Source organism: Borostomias antarcticus (assembly GCF_949987555.1).
Source record: "Borostomias antarcticus genome assembly, chromosome: 19".
NCBI classification, from domain to species: Eukaryota; Metazoa; Chordata; class Actinopteri; order Stomiiformes; family Stomiidae; genus Borostomias; species Borostomias antarcticus.
The window spans coordinates 3,853,729-3,864,189 of NC_140252.1; the positions used below are offsets into that span (position 1 = coordinate 3,853,729).

Sequence of the window (10,461 nt, forward strand, 5' to 3'; positions counted from 1 at the left end):
GATGTCTACCTGAAGCACGAGTTGCTTGTGACACACTTAAATAGAAGGGAACTCTGATTGATGAGATCAATTCCACCTGTGGCTACCCTACTGTGGGTCTAAGTGGGTGAATCAATTCGCCAGGATATATTTCGGTAGACTATCTGACATAGTATGATGACAGCCAGACAAGCCATGTCATCTTGATTATCCCTTTACATGGGAAAATGTTGTTGTTGTTCACAGAGTTGATTATATTAGGCTATGGATAGTCCCTATATGTCGTTTGCCTCAATAAAAGTAGTCAAAACAACATTTCCATGATGTGTTCTGTAGGCGCCATAACATTTTGTTCATCATTCAAGTTCTTTGTATTTTGTGTACACTAATGATGTGAATAGCGCAGGTAGGATAGATAGATGTGCGCTGTATTGCAACTCTCCTTTTTCAAAGTGTAATTTCGCTCGAATCGAGCTAAAACTATAACGGGATGAACGGAGCGCATCGCCAAGGTACAGCTAACGATGGGGTCCGACCGCCCTTCGTAACGTATCCCTTGGCTGTGGTATACCTTGGCTAAGAAGGCTCTGGGAAACAGCGCTTCGGCTCCAAGGAAGGCTAACGATGTATCTTCGGAAGGTACATCGTAAGGGCGATTTACGATGTACCTTGGGTGGAGCTGTTTCCCAGAGCCTTCGTAGCCAAGGTATACCTTGGCTTAAGAAGGTTCTGGGAAACGCATCGCCACCTAGAGGTGGACCTAACGACGTTCTTAAGAAGCACGTAGCGCTACGATGCCTTAACGATGCCTCTGGGAAACGCGGCCCTGAACTGTTAACAACTAAATGTACTGCAGAAAATGTCTCCACTCATGAGGCAAATGTGATCATTATTTTGACCCGTGGGCCTTTGGTCTATAGACAAAATAAATGTTGTAGACACACCTAAGGGTTTTTGGTCTATTCCCACTTTCTGTCATTGTGATTATAAAATATTTGCTGTCTTCCATGTTTGGGCTCTTGGTTAACTCAGTCAGGCATGGGGCTCAATCTCAGGGTTGTAGGTTTGAACCCCACACCAGCCACTGCTAAGCATTTCATTGGCTGGTAAGTTCCCGTTACAGGAGGGCAGGTCTCGGACCCCTGTACCGGGGTACTGCAGAGACAACTGATTTAACAGTAGTCCATTTTCCGATTCAAAATATATGTGATTGATATTGGTAGGTTTATCATTTGGTTTGTGTAGCCAATGCACGACAACCCCCATACAAAAGACATGGACCCAATTGAGGCTTTTCTCCTTTTTCAATTAGTGAGGCTGACTAACTACATATTGTGGCCCCTAAATGTGAATCAGGGTGAAATGGGATCCAGAGGGTGAGAGGAAACAAGTAACAATATTGGTGCACTTATCATCCACGTTGGTGTTGGAGGTGTTTACCTAATAGCCTCTGCTCATATCAACTGGAACTGAATATCGGCCCTACTGCTGTTTCTGGACCTTCAGCAGGCAGACAGGTACTTCATTAATTCCAGAGGGGAAATTGCACTGTTACAACAGCCACATTCAAGCGACATGAAATAGGTTTAGGTTGATATAATATGCAATACAATATATGGGTTCCATGTAAATACACAGGTGAACTGTATGTATGGATTAAAAATGTGTGTGCCACTGGTGTTGTGGTGCTGCAGCTGAACCTACTGGGCTGGGGACTGGGGACCATCAACATCCACCTCCTTCAGCTCCCATTTGACCTGAGGGAACCGTGGAGGGATACAGTACTATTTCACACTGTGACTGAAAGGATGGAGGTCCATCTTAGGTGTGCTACAATCTGTTCTCAACTATCCAAATGAGGAGAAGACATAGGGGTTGCCAAAAGACAGGTAAAGACAGGCGCCACAGTCAAAATATATAGTTGATGGAAATCCATACCATATCTGTACCAGAATGTAAGTTGGTTTAACTATAGCCACTAGAGGGAGCTAAAGGGCTTTTTTGTTCTTTGTGACTTTGTTTTTTCCCGCTTTGTGGTATTATGTATGTTTTTTCAAAAACACTTAAATAGTCCACCTGTAACATACCACAACGCAGGAGAAAAAAGACAAAAATCAACCTTAATCTCACTTTGCTCTGGTTTTCCTATCACGTTCAAATAGATTGAACGGCTATTCAATTGTTTAAACCATCTCATACGCTAAACAAAGCATGTTACTAGTGTTTGAATAAACCATTTTGAAACTACGTTCATACTTTCTGAGGCTGCAACCAAATGCTGGAAGGGACAAAACTCTGACTTTCACAAAGTTGCAAGTTCTCTTCTTGGGTGTCAAAAAAGGCAGTACAAGCTGAAATCCATGGCTGGGCGTAAGGTCAATGTACAAAAATAATTGCATTGTATACGTGGATGTCAAGACGGTGAATGGACAGTGTAGTAGAACTAGCAGTCCAAACTACACCTATTAGGACGCACTATACTGTAAAGCTTACAATAGGAACACATTGGCTTCATTATTAGAGATAATGAGGTGGCTCTTAAAAGAGCCTTTGGGGGATGTTGAAATGATAAAGCAACTCAGACTTTAGGCGCGTTCTCCGCGAATGCGGCGGGCCAACTGGATGTCCTTAGGCATGATGGTCACCCTCTTGGCGTGAATGGCGCACAGGTTGGTGTCCTCGAAGAGGCCGACTAGGTATGCCTCGCTGGCCTCCTGCAGGGCCATCACAGCAGAGCTCTGGAAGCGCAAGTCGGTCTTGAAGTCTTGAGCGATTTCCCTCACCAGGCGCTGGAAGGGCAACTTGCGGATCAACAGCTCGGTAGACTTCTGGTAACGACGGATCTCTCTCAGGGCTACTGTGCCGGGCCTGTAACGATGGGGCTTCTTCACACCACCGGTGGCGGGTGCGCTCTTACGAGCCGCCTTGGTGGCGAGCTGCTTCCTCGGGGCTTTGCCACCGGTGGATTTGCGGGCGGTCTGCTTGGTTCTGGCCATAATCTCAGCTTTCTGCTCCGAGAATCGAACTTGAAGCTTTCAAGAACGTAATGTGCCTTTTTTATAACGCCCGCTGCCGTGCGCTGATTGGACAGCCTCTCTGTGCGACATCATTGGCTGGCTATCGCCTCTGTCTCCCCATTGGACATTGACATGGAGCCTGGGATTGGCTAAGGCGACAAAGGCAAAAGAGCGCCACTTTACGCATGGTATAAAACTCCTACCGCCGTTCTATCACAGCACTCGGTTTCTAAAATACTTCTATACTGAAAATGAGCGGAAGGGGGAAAACAGGAGGCAAAGCAAGGGCCAAGGCCAAGACCCGATCATCTCGCGCCGGTCTCCAGTTCCCGGTGGGTCGTGTTCACAGACTTCTCCGTAAGGGCAACTATGCCCAGCGTGTGGGAGCCGGTGCACCGGTCTACCTGGCCGCTGTGCTCGAGTACCTGACTGCTGAAATCCTGGAGTTGGCCGGCAACGCTGCTCGCGACAACAAGAAGACTCGTATCATCCCCCGTCACCTTCAGCTGGCTGTCCGCAACGACGAGGAGCTCAACAAACTTCTCGGAGGCGTGACTATCGCCCAGGGCGGCGTGCTGCCCAACATCCAGGCAGTGCTTCTCCCCAAGAAGACCGAGAAGGCTGTCAAAGCCAAGTGAAGTGGCCACTGACGTGAATTCTCCCAATAATCCCAAAGGCTCTTTTAAGAGCCACCCACTTCTATCCTTAAAAGCGCAAAGTGTATTTCCATTGTCCTCTGGAATGCGTTTCCATCATCCTCGTGTTCTCCGTTACCTGCGACTACGTGGGCCACCTCCCGAGTTGAGGCACATTCGCTTAGTTATTCCACGGACGTTGCCGGCTGCAGGTTTTACAGCATGTAATACCGTTATTGGGCATAGTTGTATTTCTCTTGGTGGTTTTAATTTAAAACGTGTTTAATTGAAACGCTTCGTGTTGCCTGTGTATGAAGTGTGCTGCATGAATGACCTAGTTTGTCCTCCCTAATAATTAGACGTCCCTTTATAAATGGCTTGATCTCCTCGTAGACTTATACAATAATGGACAGAAAAGAGCAACAGGGCTACTATTAACTACTCCCTCCTTTCCCTGGTGTCATGCACACCATCAAACTACAATGATTGTTTGACCTGTAAAGACCAACAAATAAAACAATTTCGTACCTACCGCTGTGCCACTTAACCCCAACTCAAAACATTGTACGTCGCTTTAGACTTAGAGAGAATGCATGCATGTCTATGGGCGTTTCACAAAATAACTTTTTACTAATTATTTTAATTTGTAATTTTAATAATGTATAACCCAACAAAGTACGAATCACGTTGGAGCGAGTCGGGACGGAATTTGGCCACAATGCAAAGGGTCACAGCATGGCGGTGATCAGCTCTGATCATCGACTGCGCAGTCCTGATCCTTACGAACGCGCCCACGGCCTGCGCTGCTCCGCCGATCTCTCACTACTCCCCTCATTTCAGGCGCCAAAAAGACAATGTTGAATAAACTACGTCTCCATCTGATCCCCGTGCACGCCAGTTGAGCATTAACATGCATCAGATAATGAGTTTTACCCTACAGTAGAAATTCATAGCACTGGTAATGGGAGGCTGTGGAAGTGTATTATAATGAAACACCAGCGTGTGCAGCACGTTTTCAGTACCATTAGATTAAGTGCTTTATATCGGAATCATTACGGTTGGGTGTGCGCCCGCGTGAATCCGGTGGCCATACATGGAGATGCGCTTTTATGGATGGGTGGGTGGCTCTTAAAAGAGCCTTTGTGACGGTAAAGAGGACAGAAAAAAGACGTTTACTTCTTCTTGGGGGCTGCCTTCTTCGCCTTGGCAGCCTTGGGCTTGGCAGCTTTGGGCTTGACGGCCTTGGGCTTGACGGCCTTCTTGGGGCTCTTGGCTGGGGCTTTTTTGGGTGTCGCGGGCTTCTTGGCCTTTTTGGGGCTCTTTGCCACCTTCTTAGCTGCGGGCTTCTTGGCTTTCTTGGGAGATTTCTTTGCAGCTGCAGGCTTCTTAGCCACGACCTTTTTGGGCTTCTTGGCTGCAGCGGGCTTCTTGGCGGCTACCTTCTTGACCTTCGGGGCGGCGGGCTTCGTAGCTGGCTTCTTTACCTTCGCCTCGGCTGCTTTGTTGATCTTGAAAGAACCGGAGGCGCCAGTTCCTTTGGTCTGTACCAAAGTGCCCTTGGTGACGAGGCTCTTGACGGCGATCTTGACGCGGGAGTTGTTCTTCTCCACGTCGTAGCCGCCGGCAGCCAGTGCCTTCTTGAGCGCTGCCAGGGAGACACCGCTCCTCTCCTTGGAGGCGGAAACAGCCGTGACGATCATCTCGCCGACGCTGGGTCCCACTTTCTTGGGCTTGGCTGCTGCCTTCTTCTTGGGTGCCTTGGCCGGAGCGGCGGCTGCGGGAGCTGGGGCGACTTCTGCCATGTCTATCTTGAGTTTGCTCTGCGGTATCACACACGTACTGTATGTCGGTCCTGCTGACTGTGAGTCCTCGACGCTGCGAGGGGTTGGCCTTAAACGCGCCATGAGAACCGTGTGGACTCAGCTCCACCACCGAGGAGCTCTCGGTTACCAAAATGATGTTCCTCCTGTGTTTTCTCCTGGTGTATAAAGGGCTAAAAATCAAAGTTGGAGTGGAGCACAAGTCCGAAAGCGAATGTGACAGCGAGCAGCCTATTTGTCGTTCGAAATAAAGTGGTTTGGGTAGCGGCGGCCTCGTCTGTTTATTCGCGACCGGGTAAAAACACCGCCGTTGATCTCTCGGATGGAGCCGTGCGCACTAGGTTTCCAGTGGCATTTGACTCCTAAAATGTCTAAAAGTGCTTGCGATTATGGAAAGAAATCGTTGCCCAGTGGGCCAAGTTGTCTGGCAAGGGGCTAAAATGATTTAGGGTACACAGAAGTGGTGCCGATGTTTTTAAACGGGGTCTCTTTTGGGGTGCGTAAAGCACAGCGTTGAAACTGGGGCTGAGACCTGGTCCCTATCTTGCTGGTGTCTGCCCGTGTGTGTAGGCTACCTTTCGCCCTCCCTGGGTGATTCACATTTGGATTCCCAGCAGAATGACTCCGCCTGGTCTTTTTGGACTTTCTGTCGCCTATTACACCCCTCGTCTGGGGCAATGTCCTCGTTTGGTTGGTAGCCTATGCAGTGAAGTGACCTGAGACGCACCGGCTGCGTTACATAGGATTGCAAAAAGTGACAAGCAACCATGACAACACACACGCGTCGTTTTCTTTTTACTGAATTTGATGACCTTGCTATAAAAACTGTCTGAATCGCATCTTTTTACTGAATTTGATGACCTTGCTATAAAAATGTCTGAATCGCATCTTGAGTGGCTAGGCTATTGTGCCATGAGAATTATAGAGAACGCAGGAGCCCAGTCGCCTAGCCGATCCTATCGCAGCCCATGTAGTGAAGATAGGCCTATAGCCTACATGGAAGGACATGTAGGCGCTTATTGTTGAGTGATATGAGCAATTAGCTCTTTCTGGGCTGTGTGATTTGGGATTCTGAACGAGCCTACCTGATTTGAATAGGCGTGGTCGAGGCAGAATGAAATAAATTTGGCTTAATTTCTAGAAATGTTTATCTCAAGCAAGATTGTGTTCTTGAGCACAGTATTTACACCTACAGGGAATAACAAGATAAGTGACTAAGCGCGAACTGCTAAGAATCAATCTCCTATACAATGTTAGACTATTGCTAACAACATGAGTAGAAACTCGAGAATCCAGAGGCGATCAACAGAAGGTGTTTGCTTCAACAAGAGCATACAGTCTCATACAGAGAATACAGTCTCAGTGAGTGTCCTGCAGGAGAGATGCCATTCGCACATAGGCCTAACAGTTGTATAATCTAGGCTATCTGTTTCTATCAGTTGTCACAGGCTGCTTCTATCAGTTGTCACAGGTGGCTTTTCAGATTGATGGTTCATCTTATTATAAGTTAGGGCAGTGCCTTCTGTCCAATACAGTTGATTCAGCTGTCTGGTGCCGATTTACACCATATTGGGGCCACTTTCTGTGGGCCACGGTCATCCCTCCCTGTCCACTCTTCAAAGACTGTTCATTACAAACTTTAGTTTTAATATCCTTTGTTCAAGTCCTAATGTATATGCCTGTCATATGGTCCCTCAATTCCCAGTCCTTACGCACTAGGCTACCTTAGCACCCTAGTCTGGTGTCCAGCTTCTGATTTGCACACACAGGGCCTACTCTGCCAGTGTTGACTCGTCCATCATTGAGATACACAGAGTGCATAGGCTATAGTTTATTTCTAAGGCATGTGAAGACTACTTAAACCTTCTAAATTCACCACTGTAGCCTATAGGCAGCTGCAAATAAATCGCTACACTCAGTCAAGCAGATACAGCTATCTACGATGCAATAGTGAATTATGTCTACTGTGGAATAGTTTTATTAGGCTAGGCTATGCAGCCAATCTTGAGATATATGACTGTGAACAAGTCATTAAAAGAATATGGGGAACACGCCTGTCAGAACAACTGGCTGCTGATATCAGTGAGGAGTGATAGCGGTGAGAGCGACAGTGTGCAGTGGAGCTCTTATGGAAATACCCCAAAATGTCCAATGCCAAGTGCCCTGGGCTCAATGCTGACAGGACTTTTAGGGGGGTGGAATTTCAGAGGAAACAAGGGAGGCCAAAAACAACCTGGCGAAGAACTGTGAGCTCAGAACTAAAAATGGCTACCTAACTTGGGACAAGGCACAACATGCTGCACAGGACAGGGCCAGATGGAAGCAGAGAGTCACAGCCTTATGTTCCTCAACGAACCGAGAGGATTAAAAGTAAGTTGAGTAAGGAATAATAATCCAACTGCAGACCGTGTCCTTTTGTTAGTGTGACCATATCTAGGCTACCTAGCAACCTGCTTTGGTGTGCTTGTGGACATATCAGGGTTTGTCGTTTGCCAGATTTTGAGAAAGCTGTCCTGTGATGTGTCATGCTAGGTTCAACACTGACCTGAGAATCAACTAGGCTAAGGGCTTAAAAATTCACAAAACTCATCTCCAATGATGTATTTCAACTCAACAATGTATTTTAAATTCAACGGAGTCATTATTAATCATTGACTTTATTTTCTGCAAATGCCATCATTTTGCTTACAAAGACTTCCCGCGCCACTCGCCCATTATATGCCAATGGGTGGGAGGTGCAAACAAATGTGGGTGGGAGGTGTAAACAAAATGCTTCAACAATGGATGACCATGGAGAAAATGTCCATATGTGTGTCTCAAATAATTAATTTTCCCCATAGGGATTTTGGACTACACTCCACAATGGCGGCACTGCTACATCCAATAAATTGACGTCAGACCACACGCCCCACAGCAGGGAAAGTGGGCTGGGGGTTAGGGATCTCCTGAGCATGCGCGGTCAATTTGGTTCGTTGGGGAAACGAGGACGTCAGAGTTCAACGCACAAAATGACGGGAGCCTTGCTTTAACATTTGCATACTCCCCCTACATATACCGGGTGACTACCCGCCGCTTTACATTTGTTCTTGAGAAGAAACGACAATTAGAAAAATGCCCGAACCGGCTGCCAAGTCCGCGCCCAAGAAGGGCTCTAAGAAAGCCGTCTCCAAGACCGCTGCCAAAGGCGGCAAGAAGCGCAGAAAGTCGAGGAAGGAGAGCTACGCTATCTACGTGTACAAAGTCCTGAAGCAGGTCCACCCCGACACCGGCATTTCCTCCAAGGCCATGGGGATCATGAATTCCTTTGTCAACGACATTTTCGAGCGCATTGCCGGAGAGTCCTCTCGCCTGGCGCACTACAACAAGCGTAGAACCATCACCTCCAGGGAGATCCAGACCGCCGTGCGCCTGCTGCTCCCCGGTGAGCTGGCCAAGCACGCTGTGTCCGAGGGCACCAAGGCAGTGACCAAGTACACCAGTTCCAAGTAAAGAGGCGGCTTTTCACGCTCCATTCTACCCAAAGGCTCTTTTAAGAGCCACCCACATGTTCTATAAATTAATGCAATTCCATGGTGGTAGAGACTAGATTTGTATGTTTAATGTTCGTATACATTGTGTGCTCGGGATGCGTGCTGTAATTAATTGATCCCCGAATGTGTAATTTGTTGACCAACTCTCGGGATCAATGCAGTTGTCTCTGTAATCCTGGGGCATTGCGCGCCTTTTCTTATTCTTCTAAGCCCCCCGGTAACGTTAGAATACACGGATCGCAGGCTTGGTCGACGGCGAGGATATTTACGATTGATAGTGAGTTATCCCCGTCGGTAGCCGATCACGAAATATGACCATGTAGACGGATTCTAGACTATTAGTAGCCCATTACGGTGGGTGACAGTTGAGTGGGATTCAACCCTCTTCTACAGGAAAACAATGCCAGCAGTGTTGGGGGGGGGAGCAGCCATTCTTGCATTGCCTCGCAGCCAGACTCGACGCGAAAACAAATATTTCACAATAGAAACTGGACTTCCAAGCCGTCCGGGACGATTTGAGTGGGAGACCTAGGCTAGGAAACTTGCACTGCGGACTACAACAAGCTACAATTCATTGTAACACAACACAATTCCAATCGGAATAACGGCGAAAACGTCTTTTCCTCTTAGAAACTCCGCTAGCTGATGGTCTTACTTTAATTGTTGACGTAATTCGATAGCGGCACTCGGTTGATTTTATTAACGCTTCCGCTCGTGAGCTGCAATTGTGTACAGCACTTAGAATATCTTACAATACTTAATCTGTAGCTTTCAAATACAATGTATTCATACATTTACTATGAGCATCTATTGCGCATGACTGAGCATTCGACAGAGACATGGCTTTTAATTGTAGATGTGGGTGGCTCTTAAAAGAGCCGTTGGGTCGGTATGCCACAAATTATCCAGAAAACGCTTATCCGCCGAAGCCGTACAGGGTGCGTCCCTGGCGCTTCAGAGCGTAGACCACATCCATGGCGGTGACGGTCTTTCTCTTGGCGTGCTCGGTGTAGGTCACGGCATCACGGATGACGTTCTCAAGGAACACCTTCAGAACACCGCGGGTTTCTTCGTAGATCAGGCCAGAAATACGCTTCACGCCACCACGACGAGCCAGACGACGGATCGCAGGCTTGGTGATGCCCTGGATGTTATCACGAAGAACCTTGCGATGGCGTTTGGCGCCTCCCTTGCCGAGTCCTTTTCCTCCCTTACCGCGGCCTGACATTTTTCACACTTCGTCTATCAAGTTGTTAGCTAGACTGCTGCACCCCAGAAGTGTGGCGTGTTTATTATGTCGTGAATGCGGATGTGATTGAACACAGTAGGCGCATTTTTCTGCCTGGGTGGAGCCCCACTCGATAGAACCTCCTACCTCAGCCCAACCCTTCAAGCAGCACGTCCTCAACCAGGCCAGGTCCAGCCTGGCCTATGTGCGTGGCTGGCTTGTTTCTGTTATGGACGGGTAGGACGGAAGCTA

The 10,461-nt window shown here is 47.8% G+C and overlaps 5 protein-coding genes across 5 annotated transcripts; 2 read left to right on the forward strand and 3 right to left on the reverse strand.

The window, feature by feature from the left end:
* Positions 1-2,564: 2,564 nt before the first annotated feature.
* On the reverse strand, positions 2,565-2,975 carry LOC311321824 (histone H3.2; the record flags this gene model as incomplete). The annotated part of the gene is made up of 1 exon (XM_084453839.1): positions 2,565-2,975. One exon carries the CDS (start codon positions 2,973-2,975, stop codon positions 2,565-2,567), a length of 411 nt encoding a protein of 136 aa, XP_084309965.1.
* A 272-nt stretch (positions 2,976-3,247) lies between these two features.
* On the forward strand, positions 3,248-3,634 carry LOC311321843 (histone H2A-like; the record flags this gene model as incomplete). The annotated part of the gene is made up of 1 exon (XM_084453858.1): positions 3,248-3,634. One exon carries the CDS (start codon positions 3,248-3,250, stop codon positions 3,632-3,634), a length of 387 nt encoding a protein of 128 aa, XP_084309984.1.
* A 1,169-nt stretch (positions 3,635-4,803) lies between these two features.
* Positions 4,804-5,433, reverse strand: LOC311321792 (histone H1-like; the record flags this gene model as incomplete). The annotated part of the gene is made up of 1 exon (XM_084453808.1): positions 4,804-5,433. One exon carries the CDS (start codon positions 5,431-5,433, stop codon positions 4,804-4,806), a length of 630 nt encoding a protein of 209 aa, XP_084309934.1.
* Positions 5,434-8,562: 3,129 nt separating this feature from the next.
* On the forward strand, positions 8,563-8,940 carry LOC311321873 (histone H2B-like; the record flags this gene model as incomplete). Its single annotated transcript, XM_084453888.1, has 1 exon — positions 8,563-8,940. One exon carries the CDS (start codon positions 8,563-8,565, stop codon positions 8,938-8,940), a length of 378 nt encoding a protein of 125 aa, XP_084310014.1.
* Positions 8,941-9,897: 957 nt separating this feature from the next.
* LOC311321893 (histone H4) lies at positions 9,898-10,209 on the reverse strand (the record flags this gene model as incomplete). The annotated part of the gene is made up of 1 exon (XM_084453907.1): positions 9,898-10,209. One exon carries the CDS (start codon positions 10,207-10,209, stop codon positions 9,898-9,900), a length of 312 nt encoding a protein of 103 aa, XP_084310033.1.
* Positions 10,210-10,461: the final 252 nt, after the last annotated feature.